Source organism: Culex quinquefasciatus, chromosome 1, assembly GCF_015732765.1.
Source record: "Culex quinquefasciatus strain JHB chromosome 1, VPISU_Cqui_1.0_pri_paternal, whole genome shotgun sequence".
Classification (NCBI taxonomy): domain Eukaryota; kingdom Metazoa; phylum Arthropoda; class Insecta; order Diptera; family Culicidae; genus Culex; species Culex quinquefasciatus.
The window spans coordinates 76,122,596-76,137,618 of NC_051861.1; the positions used below are offsets into that span (position 1 = coordinate 76,122,596).

General features: G+C 35.8%; 1 protein-coding gene across 1 annotated transcript; it reads left to right on the plus strand.

The window, feature by feature from the left end:
* Nucleotides 1–4,228: 4,228 nt before the first annotated feature.
* On the plus strand, nucleotides 4,229–4,651 carry LOC6044977 (speckle-type POZ protein-like). The gene has a single exon (XM_001862364.2). The coding sequence runs from the start codon at nucleotides 4,229–4,231 to the stop codon at nucleotides 4,649–4,651; it is 423 nt and encodes a 140-aa protein (XP_001862399.2).
* The last annotated feature ends 10,372 nt before the right edge of the window (nucleotides 4,652–15,023 follow it).

Here is a 15,023-nt window from a genome sequence, read left to right on the forward strand (position 1 = left end):
CACGTCCGAGAAGTGTCGACCATCCACCAAAACAAAATAAGTATAGATTTCAAAAATGTTTATCCACAAATGATGTACCGTCAGTGGTGGTGACTTTTGGTCAAAAAAAACGATATTACTGTTTTTATTTTAACACAATAAAAATATTTCAAATTATATCGAAATAAATATTGTTGGGGAATGCTCCTGAATTTACCAACATTTTCCCAGAATATGGCTAGTATAATCACACCGTTCATAAATGCCAATCGCTTTATAATTAACTCAAACTCACCCTTTAGAGGGGGTGACATTGGGTCAAACAGAAAACATTTTAATTTGTGTAGGTGCTGTAACACCATTAAAACCAATTTAATAATATATATTAAAAAAAACAGAAATTCACTTAAAAGTGTGAAAAAAGTATGATATCACAAAGTTTAAGGTAAATAATAACAGTATAACAATTTATTGAAATGGTACAGAAAGTAAAAAATACTCTCAACAAAACAAGCAACTTAGTAAAACATATGTATTCAAAATTATAAAATTGCAGTGCAATTAATTGCATCCAGAATATATATGCTTTAAGAATTAAAGCTATTTTGATTTATAAACAGCATTCATGATTTAATTTAAATGCGCTTTTAAATATTTTCTTAAAATTGAAATTAATTAAATAGAAAAGTTTTGTTTCAGGAAAAAAATATTTTCATTTTATTTTAAGGAAAATATCTAGTTATGAAAGCTCCTAGTTAATATTTATTTTATTCCAAACATTCATAAAAATCCAAACTAAAGCAACTTTTCTTTTTAATTAAGCATGATTGATTCCAATGATTCAGTATGTCCAAAAAAGTCGAGCTGTTTAATTTTTTTCTCCATACAAGAATCAGAGACAGGGACAAACATTCAATATTACAACCTTTTGAAATGTTAGTCTTAATTTTTTTTTGAAAATATTGATTTCGAAAAGATCGGAAAATTTCACGAAATTTTTATTTATAAACATTGAAAATCGCACCATTAGTTGCTGAGATATCGACATAAGAAAATTATGGGTTGTTTGGGTAGTAAACATCCATTTTTCTGTTTTAAAATCTTTGCATGGCAATATCTTAGAAACAAAGCAACAAAGAATTTTCTCAGAATATCAAAAATATTTTTTTTTTCAAAATTGGGCAAACTTGGGCACTAATTTTTTTAAATTAATAACTGCAACTAATTTTAAAAAAAAGTTACCTAAAAATAGCTATAACTTGAAAACGGTGCACTTTATGAACATTTCACTAAGGTACTTTTAGATTGAAAATTTGATTTTACATCGAAAAATAAATTTGAAATTAAGTTGCGGTCAATATTTCGTTTTTTTTTAATCAGTATTGATTCTAAAATTCATAACTCAAGCAACGATTTTTTGCCCGTTCTGAAAATTTCTGAAAAGTTGGCAAAATTTAAAAAAAATAAAAATAGTGTTTTTTTTGCAAATCATGTTTTAGTGACAAAAAGTGAAATTAAAAATTACCATTTATCATTTTTATCAGTGTAGTCCTTATCCATAACTATAACTTTGCCGAAGACACCAAATCGACCAAAAATTTCTTCAAAAGATACAGATTTTTTAATTTTCATTGCTGCCAAATTTGTATGGAAAACTATATGGACAAACTAATGATGCAAAATGGCTTGGGCACCAAAAAAGGTTTCAGACGGATTAAAAAAATCAAAAAATTAAAATTTAAGAATAAATACCGATTTTGTATAGAATTGCTCGAAAATCGATTTCGTGTCTTTGGAAAAGTTGTAGACAACGCGCTAAAAATCATTTTAGTCATGGGCATCCAAATTGTTTAAGTCTTACCCTTACTTTAAATTGATTTTGCTATCGACTACGTGTTTTGATAAATTTAAAAAAGATTGAACTAAAATTTGGAATTTATTTTACATTTTTTTTTCAGTTGTTTAAATAGGCAATTATCTACGATGTAAGATTTTTGATCCAACTTATGGTTGGAGATATGACCTCAAAATAAATACAAAAAAAAAAAAATTAAATAAGATAATCCATCTTTTTTAATGAATTTCATTTATGTTGATCTTGACGGCATTGAATTGAAATTTATTTCACAAATTGATATCGGCATTTGAAAATGAAGTGACTCTTTAAAACTTTTTACTTATTATTTTAATGTGTCTATATATTTGAGTGGTTTTATCTCAAATATGAAGTTGAGGGTATAGTATATTTTCTCAGCTTAAAGAAAAACTAATATTTTCAGGAAAGGCCCCTATTTTTTAATCTTTAGATTAATTGAGAAACCAATACAATGTTTGCTTGAAGCTCGTTTTTTTCTCTAAAATCTAAAATGTTTGCCCATGTATCTCTTTGGCTCAAAAGATGGTCCCTATTAACATAAAAAAAAACTAAAAAAAATACCTACAACTTTGACGATGGATAGTAAACGTGTATTTTATGAAATGTTATGTAATATAACAATCTGAATTGTGTAACCCATGAAATAAGGCATATATTTTAGACCAAAATATTCATCAAATTTTTTGGTGAATCTTAAAGTATGTATGTATCGTTCGTTTTTTCGTTACTGGTTATTTTTTATTGTTAGACGTTTCACTTGCAAATGAGGTAGTAAAACTGAAATTTTGCGCGATAATCCTGAATTTGGTGTTTTTAGTTTCTTTGTACTTAAAAAATATTGCATGAGAGAGGGGATACAAGATATCTTGAGTTTGTTTTAGGTGTCAAAAGGAAATCTTTCGATTAAGATTCTTCGATCACTTATAGGACCAGCTACGGTAATTAGCTAAGATCTGAGATCTTGAAAAAAAATTTTCGCTGAGAATCATTTTTAGACACTTCATTTATAATACATATTTAGTTTTTTGCCTTGTTACGAAAATCTTATAAAATTGTCAGCAATATTTATTTTTTAAGTTGTTCCAAAATAGAACTATCGAAGACTACATCTACCTACTTTCAATGCAAATTTGCAAGCGCATTTTTAGCTACTTGATACCATCAACAAAAAAATGAAATTGTGTTTGCATTTTGGTACGCATTTTTTAGGGTATATTAACTTTGGATACTGTCACTTTATTTTTTAACAGCTTTTAAACTCTTGCAAAACGTAGTTAAATGAGTATTAAAAAGTGTACATTCAATTACAGGCTCAAAGTATTGATATGAATCTGCCGAAATATATAATTCAATATTGAATTGGAAAATATTATGACATTGAAATATAAGTAATAATTTTAAACACAATAATTATATGGTTTTGAAGTGTAACAAAAAATTTATGCATATAAGTAAATTTAAAGCGCGTATTTTTTTGTTTTTTTTTTTTTTTTTTTTTTTTAAGAAAAGATTTTTTTAAAGGCCACGTGGTCAGCCGTCGACCCCCCCCTCCCCCCCATGGCTTTTCATGGTTTTTTTCGGTCGGATTTCGACCCCCTCCCCCCCCCTAAGGAGACCACGTGGTTTATGCACGACCCCCAACGGATTTGATAAAAATTTGGCTGCCTGATAAATTTTCGAGTTTTCTTTAATTTCTAAGTGAAGGAGGACGGTAAGTTAGTAAAAATTCGTTGTTCAGCACGAATTTCAAGACTTTTCAATGTTTCCAGTATACTAACGATGTCACTTACGAGTGAAAGGTCCATTGTTTTCTGCAATGCTTGGGACTTCCGAAGTTTTTCCGTCTGGCATCAAGAAATGCACGCGCACCAACTGAAGCGTTCCTGCTCCTTTCCGGCTGGCAGAGATCGGAAAACCGAATGGAGCTTGAATCTTTACCATACTACAAACGCGGTCCAAGGCTAATGTTGTGATTTGTGTTTTGAGTTGGTAATACCACACACACGTTTATCTTTCGCGCTGCTTGTACCAAGTACGAGATATGGTGAAAACGTTTTCTACGACAGAACGGTAATACTTGAGCCGTCTTGGTTTGGGTCATACCACTTGAAGCTAAAATGTGCAGAACTGTTAAGCTGCAAGCACACGGACAAGCTGCACGTGAAATGCACAGTGACCGCGACAGATGGTAACCTGGACCAAACAAAGGAGATACAGCAAGTATCTTTGCGACCATTACCGGGCAAACTCATCGCTGATCTAAATGCGCTGGTTGATAGAAACACATTTGGTGATGTGGCGATTCTCGTCGGTGACCAGCGCTTCTTGGCTTACAAAGGTGTACTCTCGGTCAGAAGTTCCGGTTTCGCGGCGATGTTCAACCATCCGATGCAGGAAAACATAGAGAATTCCGTGACCATTGACGATGTCGAACCGGAAGTCTTTAAAGAACTGCTGCGGTACATCTACACCGATGAGGTGACCTGCCTGGAGACGATGGCCTTCAAGCTGTACGCGACCGCTGACAAGTACGCCCTCTCGACGCTGAAGAGTATCTGCCGCTGTCACATTTTGAAGACGCTCTCTTTGGACACCGGAATAAAAACGTTGATGCTCGGTGATACGCACAGCGATCGGGACATGAAGGAGTATACGCTGCAGTTCCTGAGCCGATCTGGCGTTGCCGGCAAGCTGACTTCCACGGCCGACTGGAAGAAAATGTTCCTTACTCATCCACATCTCGTCAACGAGACCTTCGACGCGTTGGCCCGCAAGGTTGCTTCCACGGAAGAATGAATATCGATGATAAGGGAACGATTTGAATATGTATCCTAAGCGCTTAATGCATTATTCTCACTTAAACCATAACTGATATGACTGATTTTTTACTTTGAATAAAACATTGACTACTCATGTTCTTATTTTTGGATTTTTTGGAAAAAGGTCTTTTTTGAATATTACAATCGAATTCGTACCATTTTAAACAAAAAAATTGAAAAAAACCTAACAAATTATGTTCAAAGGTAAGTATTACTGACATACATGAACAATCGTGTTTGGAAAATTTGGCTTTCCTAGTTAGTGCGAACTTCGCTTTGCGAAGTGACGTTAAAGGCTAGTACGCAGATCGGAAGGAAAGGGGTCAAGAAACAGCTTTACGAACAGCAGAACAAAGGAGAGGAAGCGATTTCTTGGGGCTTTTCTTCACCCTCTCTGACTTGCTTTAGCTGCCGCTGCTGCCCATTTGATTTTTTTCTTGACCGGTTTCTTCCGAAGTGCATATACCGCTTAATGTAAGGTATGCACTTCGGAAGGAACCGGTCAAGAAAAAAAATCAAATGGGCAGCAGCGCAGCAAGTCAGAGAGGGTGAAAATCGTTCGTAAAGCTGTTGACCCTTCCCGATCTGCATACTAGCCTTAAAGCCTAAAGGTCAGTAGGGCGTCCCAACAAAAATGAGAAGTTGTCAAAACCTTGGTGCCATACAACAACAAAAAAATCCCAAAAATAGTTTACAACTCGCACGCTGAACTTGGATGAAAAAAGAGCACTTTTCGAATATTTTTCAGAAATGCACGTATCAAATATACTAAAGTCATTCAAATTTGTCAAATCACTCCAAATATAAGGCCAAAAAAATTTGTCCAAAAATAATATATCCAGCTTTTAGAAAATTTTATATAGAACATTTTCCTTTTTTTAACATTCAATTTATGTCCACATAAACCGCCGTTCTACGCATAATTGTCCCATGTCATTTATGGTCGATTCTGACTTTTTGTCATTTTTAGGTTTAGTTTGCGTGTACTTTTCGAATACACATTAAATCTAATACTTTGTTCGGAAACTCATTGAAAACAACACCAAGTCTGTTTGTCCCATCGTTGAACTTCTACGCATATTTGTCCCACCAAGTATTTTCTTTCACGAAATTATCAGTTTTTCGACGTATTGTGTCTTGTTTACCTATTGTATAGCAAGAGGATTACTAATAAGAGTGATGAATTGCTAACTGGCATGATTAGGGACTTATGGGGTGAATAGGGACCCACGGGACAATTTTATGCGAAGAAACCTTGATAGAAACACAAAAAAACGGACGAAAAATTTCAATCGCGTTTTTCTCAGTTGCACTTTTTTGAACATGGGACAATTATGCGTAAAACGGCAGCAAAGCCGAGATATTTGCATTTTAGTGAAATAAAAGTGACGAATTTTCAAAATTCTTGGTATATTAGCGTTTTTAGCATAAAACATAGACTACCTACTATGTTTACAAACGGGAAGGCATATATTTAGAATATTTTTATTTTGCTCGCTCAAAAACGATATTTTTTTATAATACTTCATGAAATTACACAAGATCTTCTCACAATGTGACGAAAAAGACATATTTATGAGTACTGCTCTCTGAAGTTCTGAATATGAACAAATAAAGCTCGAATGTGTAACTATTTTTGAAAAAAAAAACATAAGTGATTTTTTTTTATTCGAATGAACTTGCCAAAAAAAAAAACACGTTCGTTCGCAACTTGATGACACGAACTTTGATAAAATTATGTTTTAATTATGATTATTTGTTGTTTACGTTAAATGGTAAGAAAATCTCATCTTTTTATGAAATGTTATAAAAATATCATTTTAAAAGCGCGGAAATAAAAATATCCAAAATATATGCCTTCTCGTTTTTAAATATGGTTTAAGTGTTTTAAGGCTAGTACGGAGATCGGAAGGAAAGCGGTCAAGAAACAGCTCTACGAACAGCAGAACAAAAGAGAACGAGCGATTTCTTGGGGCTTTTCTTCACCCTCTCTGGCTTGCTTTCGCTGCCTCTGCTGCCCATTTGATTTTTTTCTTGACCGGTTCCTTCAGTAGTGCGTATACCGCTTTATGCTAAAAGCGGTATAGGTACGCACTTCGGAAGGAGCCGGTCTAGAAAAAAAAATCAAATGAGCAGCAGTGGCAGCGAATGCAAGCCAGAGCCCCACGAAATCGTTCCGTCTCCGTTGTTCTACTGTTTTGATGCCATTTCTCGACCCCTTTTCTTGGCATGTGCGTATTGGCCCTAAAACGCTATCATACTGAGAATTTTGAAAATTCGTCATTTTCAGTTCACTAAAATGTAAATATTTCAGCTTTCGTGGACGTAAATTGAATGTCAAAAAATGTAATTTTTTCCGTGCAATTTCCTACAATCTGCATGCATTAGTTTTGGTAGCAAAAAATATTTGCTCATTTTCGGAGTGATTTTTGAAAAGTTATGTTTTTGATATTAATTTTTTTGGGCGCCCTAATGGTTAGTCATGTCCCATATTTGGCCATTATACAAACTACATCGAATTGCTGAAAAAGAAGAAATATGTTGTGAGATAGTGTGATAACGAACGACTAAAAACACATTGCTTCATTATTTGAACAAATTTATTTCCATTTTTTTGGATCATTTACAAATGCGAACATCTGGACGGACATGCTTGTGTCGTAGTCCCAAAAGATGTTCCGATTAATTAAAAAAAAACATATTTTATCATCGCACTCACAACACTGTTTTGGATGAACTAAGATCATGTTCAATGTCAAGTGATTGTATTTCTAGACCTAGGCTAAAAACTAAAATCTTAAAATATGAGTTTCCGGATCTTAAATCTGTCGAGATTAATAAATTTTATTTTGTCCGGACAACAATTATTATGAGCTAAGTATAATATCTATCTAGGGAAGAGATTAGGATAGCAGAAAGAAAAGGTATTTGTTGAAATGGTTTTTGCAAACACTCTTGAATAAGACATTTTTGATTAAAAGATCGCTTGAAAATATAAGTTAGTGTAGTTTAATAAGCGAAATGCATTCGAAAATATTAGTGGAAGCCATTTAAAGTAACGAGTGCTTTCGTTGTTATTATTAATCTGTACATTTGTTTCCAATATGTTCAATTTAAGGAAACTAATAGAAAATTTCACTTGTAGAATTTCAGTCATTTCAAATTATGGGAAAGAGAGCACTTTTTTCACACTCCAAACATCAATGATCATGAAAAGCTCGTCTCTTGCTCTCCATTATTTAATCCTTACATCCTAAACCAGCTGACCAGTTACAAATTCCTCCCACCGGATCGTAGCTCAGCCCCTTGGGGCACGTGTATTCCCATCCGACGACACCGCCAATTTCCATTTTAGCACACGAAATGAACTTTTTGCACGACAACGGATGCGGGAAATTGCCCTGGTCCAGGCACTCGATTATCCCCGGACCGTGCATGATCACCTTGACCTGCGAGCTGGTCTTGCCGATGATCCGTTGCTCGCCGTCGTCGTAATAGTCGTAATCCACCGCCGGCCGGTAAGTTCTACCCCCAAAGTCGTCCTTTTGTTTGCGATGGTTAGCGTTTGCGTAGGACGATTTCTCGTACGAGCTGGGCTTGCGCTTCCGCTGGATGGTGTCCTTCCGGGGGTTCAGGGTGACTCCCGTGGTGCTGCTGCTGTAGTACTGGCTCGGCGTGGTTTGCTGGTAGTAGAATTGGCTCTGGGTGGAGATTCGTGGCCGTTGGACTAGTTTTTCTGGGGAGAAAAAAATATGTAATTACTGCTGGTCTAGGTTATGTGGTTTTGGAGAGAAAAAAAAAATGGCTGAAAAGTACAATCTTTGATACCGTCAGCAGTGGTGACATTTAATCTGGGGTGAGTTTGGGTCATACAAAAGAAATAAAAATTAACTGTATTTTTTTTTGCTGTGTACGAAGATTTTCAAAAATAATTTAAAAGTAAAATTTGTTAAAGCAAATTAGGGGAACAGCATCTAATTCCAGCGTACCTCTAATGTTGGCAGGTCAGAACTTTGACATGCAATTAAAGCTAAATAAAAGCGTTTTCAACTGAAATCGAGTGATAAATAGCTCAATAAGAAGTGAGCAAGCAAGTTTCTACCAAAAGTTTTGCAAAATTAGTTGTTTAAATAGTGAAAATCAGCAAATTGGATGGAGTTAGGAGCGAGAGCTTAACCTGCCAAAGATACGAGAATTTCCCCTACTTTGTTAGTTAGGAAGTGGTTAATGAAAAGTTTGAAATGGGCAACAGTAGCGAAAACAAGTCAAAGACGGTGTCGAAAAGTCGTAAACACTCCCTCGAACTGCTGTTTTGTAACTCTATTTCCTTTGGAGTTGCGACCTGCTCTTAACATAAACAAATTGGGACACACTCGTCTTTTTAGTAGGTACCATGCGTCTCCTCTCCAGTTCGCAAAGAAAACAAAGAAATTACACTCAATAACGCAAAAGTAACTTTTCATTTAAACTTATTTGCAAAGGAGTATACTCACGCGATCGCCGCGTCGTACTGTACGGTGCCTCGAAGAAGCTCTGCAGCGTGTACTCGTGCGTAATGTTGTACTTGTGCGTCGTGGCCCGCTGGTTGTTGAGCACCGTCGGAAGTTCCCCGATGTTCAACATCTTCATCATCTGCTTCTCGTGTGCCAAATCCTGAGGGGTTTCATTCGGGAACAAAAAGTTCCGGCTGGTCGTCGAAGAAATCGGCAACGGCGCCCTCGAAATGGTCGTGATGGCGTCCAGCACGTCATCCTCGAAGCTACTTTCGCGGCCACCGCCCTCACCGATCTGGTTGTATCGATTCTTTGACGTGACCAGTTTGCTTTGCTGCCGGATGCTGGGTTCGATCTCCTGGTCGTTGTCGTCGACGGGCGCGGGTTGTTGCTCATCTACCAGTGGGCTGAATTCCGGTGAGGCAGTTCGGAAGCGGTTCTTGTTGAAGAATTTACTCGATCCAGGCTGGGTCACCGGAGTGGCCGGAGTGGTGATGCGGTTCGGTGAGAGGAGCCCGGGTCTGCGCTTGAACAGGGAGTTTGCCCGAGTCGTGGTTTCTGGAAAATGCAAGCAGAAAGATTAATTTAGGGGAAATGTACCCATTCGCAGCCTAATAAACGGTAGTAACTGAATGATACTGGCAGGGTTGCGAATGAGCGAGCGAGCTAAGCCGTGCTCGCTCATTCATGAGCATGAGGACTCCTGCTCATCGCATGCGCTCGCGCTCAATGAGCGCTCATCAGCAAAGTAGATAGATTTTTTGTATTGTTGATAAATTTCGCACATGCCAATTGGATTTCCACTTTTGAAGCTCATTTCATATTCCTGAGATAATCTCGTCACGAAAAAGGGACATGTACTCATCTAATGTATCAACATTATTTTTATAAATCGGATTATTTCTTCAGATAACGAAGATAATCCTAATTTGACACCTCAACTCTGACACCTAAACAAGCTTTAAAACAAAATTCTTAAAAACAATCTTCATCCAATATAATATTTTTGAGAGTAGTCTATTCCAGCCGAGATTCCAGCTTCCATGCTGATTAAAAGTAATTATGGTATACAATACAGGTATAAAAATACCGCTCAATGAGCAAAAAATTAGCGCTAGCGCGAGCGATGAGCATTATTGCTCATAAAATTTATGAGCAAACATGAGCAGGAACAAACGTAAGCCAGCTCACGTAGCGCTCCTCCTCTACTGGATAATCTGGAGTGTTCCTTGATATTTAATAAAACCAGCGAATTTGGATTCGCTTATTCGAATGCAGTTCCATTCGAATTAGCAAATCCGCTCTGTATTTGACAAAAGTTTTGAGTTGAACCTGCTTTCTCATTTAAGCTCTGAAAGATATCATTTTACAAAAGAAAATTCAAATCTTGATTCAAATTCATCAATTAAAAATGTTTTTTACATGTTGTTTTCGTTGTTTTAAGACGCATTTCACAGATCGTCGTATGTGTGCTATATTAATGTTTTGTTGCAATTGTGATTTTTTTTAATTGCAATTACTATTTTTAAATTACACCAAGGGTGCAAACAGGGATGCCACGTCAAAATTGAAAAAAGTTGACCAAGTACCGATAAAAAGTCTTGCAAAATCTGGCAAAATAAAGTACAATTATGAGTGGGGAAGGGGAGGCAAGATATAAATCAATGTTTAAGTTTGGAAAATAGCCTAAAAAAAGTATAATTTATGGTTTCAGTGGAATTTTTTTTTATTTTTAAATCGTTTATTTTAATCAAAAAGTTGGACAAAATTGGGTCCTAAAATGAAGCTTAGATTGCTGATATTATTGTTTATAGCGATAAAGCTTATTTTTCTGAGTACAATGACCCTTTGTACGACCACAAAGAATTTAAAATGGATTTTTAAATCAATTTTGAAAAATTATCCTCGCGGTCCTTCTTGACAGAAAAGCTCCTACTTGACAGCTCGTTCCAAGGGGACCATAGTTGATCCATCGAAAAAATGTTGTCTTTTCAATATTTTTTTTTGCATTAAAATGAAAAAAAGTGATCAGAAATGGTTTTTAATCGTGTTTTTTACCGTTGTACATAAAAATTGACATAGGGCTTTAGTACCCAATTAGCAGAAAGTGAAAAATCTGTCAAAATCTGACACTGACATCTTTATTCTGGCTGACACTTAAAAAAACGGCATTCCCAGATTTATCTGTCAATCTAGCAACCCTGGGTGCAAAGCGTCCCAGAACGTTGTTGTCTTGTTGTTATTCCAAAATTGTCATACCTACGAACCCAATCTTGCAATAATCAGGAATTTTGAAGGGAATGAATCAATAATTTGGCCGATTATGTCCGTAATTTGGAGGATATTCAAATATCAAATCAAAATCAATCAAATTATTCGCTCTACAGCACTGCCTTGGCGTTCTCGATTGCGAGATTCCTACTCGAAACTAGGTGTTCTAAGGCTTGATTGTTAAGGCAATTGCAAACCTCTTTTTACACCTAAGGTTCCATCCACCCAGGGATTCGAACTGACGACCTTTGGATTGTTAGTCCTACTGCCTACCAGTGACTCCACCGAGGCAGGACCCAGGGAGACGACTCCTGCACCTGGATTGAGCTAACGACCTAACCTCTAGGCTAGACTGGGGTTAAACATTTACTTTCCCGTCCGACGAAAGGCGTGATCAGTCAAATCTCGTCTCGAAAAATGCCATCGGAACCGTCCGGGATCGAACCCAGGCCGACTGGGTGAGAGGTAACCACGTTTACCCCTACAGCACTTTGAACGTCAAAGTGATGATATGCCAACATTAGGTGCCTAATAGAATTACATCCCTTGTTTTATTTATTCATATGTTTGCTATAAAAGTGCAAAAAGCAGCAAAAAGACAACAACAAAAAAAGCAAAAGTTTCTGTAAAAGTGGATTAGTAATAAAACAATATTAAGAGCAAATTCTTAATTTGTTTCTTAAAACTGATAAATCTCAGAGTTTAGAACTTTCGTTAAGATTCTTTATTTGAAAAATCTTTTTCAAATTTAATCCTATTCTTCTTAACTATCATGATACGTTTATACCAACATAGACAAAGCCCCCAATCGAAGTGCAATTTGCACAAATCCGCAAAAAGACCCTCAATGATGCTGAACCGCGCCAATCAATTAACACCTACTTATACCGATCCCCACTCAGCGTCAACCACATTTGAGCTGCGTGGAAGACCTCGGCGGTAGAATATTTTAAAACCAGCGCCAAGCGCAACAGGTTATTTTGCATCGAAAGCAATTTCCTTGCCGAAGCGAAACCCACATCCTACAAAAAATTGTTGAGACTACCACACACACGCGCGAGCAACGTCGTTAGACAGTTTCAAGAGATCACTGCCCAAGGCTCTTCTTTGTGATCATGTGGGGTTTTTTTGTTAACAAACGATTTTTAGAGTTGGAAGTGACGAGACTTTACTCTGAATTGGGAAAATCAGGTTTAGTCAACAATATTAAATGTTTTGATGAGTTTTAGGGAATATATTTTAAATAGGGGTTTTGTTTTTTTTTTTAATTTTTGGTGTATTCAATCATTCCCTAATCAAAATTTAAAAAGAATTTTAAATTTTTGGTTTAAATTATTTTAAAACAATTAAGATAAAATCAACCACAACAAGAGATGAAAACTTCATCAATTAGTGAATCGTCGCTAAAATTGATGACATCACCCTAGATATTTATCGAGTCCTCCAACTTGTCCCGCCACCAGGGCTGTTCACCAGAGTAGGAACAGGTCCACCGCATGTGTATCGTCGGTTGACCGGCCAGCAGCAGCAGCAGCAGGTTATGCAACCTTCGACGAAATTGAGGTGGCCAGAAAAATCGAAACCGGATTCTGTGATGTAGGAATTTGTGTCTATAGTTCTGCAGGTTTGTTTTTTCCCCCACTGTGGATGGTTAACTTACAAGGTGGTGAGTGCTATTTGCAGCTCAATGAAACTGGAAATTAATGTGTGTGTGTAGTGAATTGCTTTACTATGGAATGTACTTGATTAATTTTGAGTTGGTTCTAAATTTGGGATGCAAATTTATTTACCTATAAAATTGTAATAAAATTGTAGGATAAAACTCTCTTCAAGTACTCTTCCAAACTCCTGAAGAAGTTTTGAAGAGAATTTTATCCTACCGCGGTCCAAACTGCTATGCTGTAGCTATCTTGAAGAGCTCTTGTAGAACTCCTGGAAAAAAATGTTACTTGGGTTATTTCCTTGGTCCTAGAACTAACTTTAGATGACTGATATCATCAAAAACAAAAGAAAAGCTCAATGAAACTGCAAATTTTCAAATATTTTGCATGAAAATCGAAACAAGTATTTAGGAACAGTTCTCTAAGCTTTAGGATCTTAAAACGACATAATCTTTGTAGAATATTTGCAACGGCTATATGTTACAAGAAAAAAAGATCCTAATGTTTGTTTGGGACCTAAATAATCAATATATTTAAATTTGAGTCATTCCAACAGAAAAAAAATTGTTATGTACAACATTTTAAAGTTAGAATTTGTGTTTAAATATATTTAAATTTTGTTAACCCCTCGTGGTCCCGTTTGTTTGCACAGTGGTCCAGATCGTAAAATTAAGGGGTTACATACATGTAGAAAATCACAAAATTTCATATTACAGAAAATTTATAGAATCCACTACAAAGATTTTCAATCACTCCTGAAAGTTTCATGAAGATATATTATCATTAAACTGTGTTAGAGACGGTTTTAAGCTCAACATTTTGCCGTGCGTCAAACTTTCTGAGCGATTTTCTCGAAACACCGAGTTGATTTACGGGTGCCACAATATCTCGAGATGGGATGAACCAAATTGGCTGAAATTCGGGGTGAAGACTCTCAAGATATATCCCGTGTGCATGACGAAGCCCGATTTTGAAATTTTGTTTTTGAAAAAAACAAAAATCAAAAACTGACGATTTTTTTATGAGACAAACACAAACATATTTTTATCTTTTTTTAAAATAAGTTTTTTTTTTAAATTAGCCTTCGTCATGCAAACAGGACCGCTTTAAAGAGTCTTCACCAAAATTTTGAGCCGATTTGGTCATGGCAGTGTTAAGATATCGTGGCACCCGTTTTTTGAAACTGCTAACTTCAAATAGCTATATCTCGGCAATGATACAACGAAATGTCATTAAATTTGTTTTGATAATAGATGAAAATGTATATTTTAATGCCCTGAAAAAAGATTTTAAATAAAATTAAGTGTGTGCTCACTCTAACCTCTGACTTTTTTGTCGATTTACATGTATGTAACCCCTTATGCGGAAGATGGATTTTCCGAAAAATTGTGAAGTTTTGGAGCTTTGGTTGCAAATGGGAAGGGGCAATTTTTTGTTATGTTGAAAATTAGGGTGGTTCACGGTTAGAGTGATTTTGAAAATCTAACTTTTAAGGTTTTTTTTTTTCTTCTAGACAGTTGTTGGGCTTGCCAATCCAAGCAATTTTGTCCAAGACACCAAAATTTTATCTCGCAATCAACGCCGTCTACGACCAATTTTAGAGAAAGTATCTGAGCAAACCTTCAAAAGTTCGCAAAAGTTTTTTGTAAGTAGCAATTCAAGGTTAGGTTTTAGAAAAAAAGTGATGTTCTGGGCACTTTTAGAGCTCTAAAAAACAAACATTTTTTTATTTTTTGACTAGTCAATTTGGACTTGAGGGTCAAAAGTTAGAGCCATTTTAAGGATTTTAAGGTAAAAACCCGATTTAATCCCACCTGGGGTGAGATAGAGCCTTTCTTACAAAAGGAAGTCAACGGCAGTTGATTTTTTTCAAAGAAATAGCAAAATAAAGAATGAATGGTCCATTCATAATACAATTCTAAAC

What these genes read in the sequence shown, in the direction of transcription:
- LOC6044977 (XM_001862364.2), top strand. Translation starts at nt 4,229, where the DNA reads ATGTTCAACCATCCGATGCAGGAAAACATAGAGAATTCCGTGACCATT.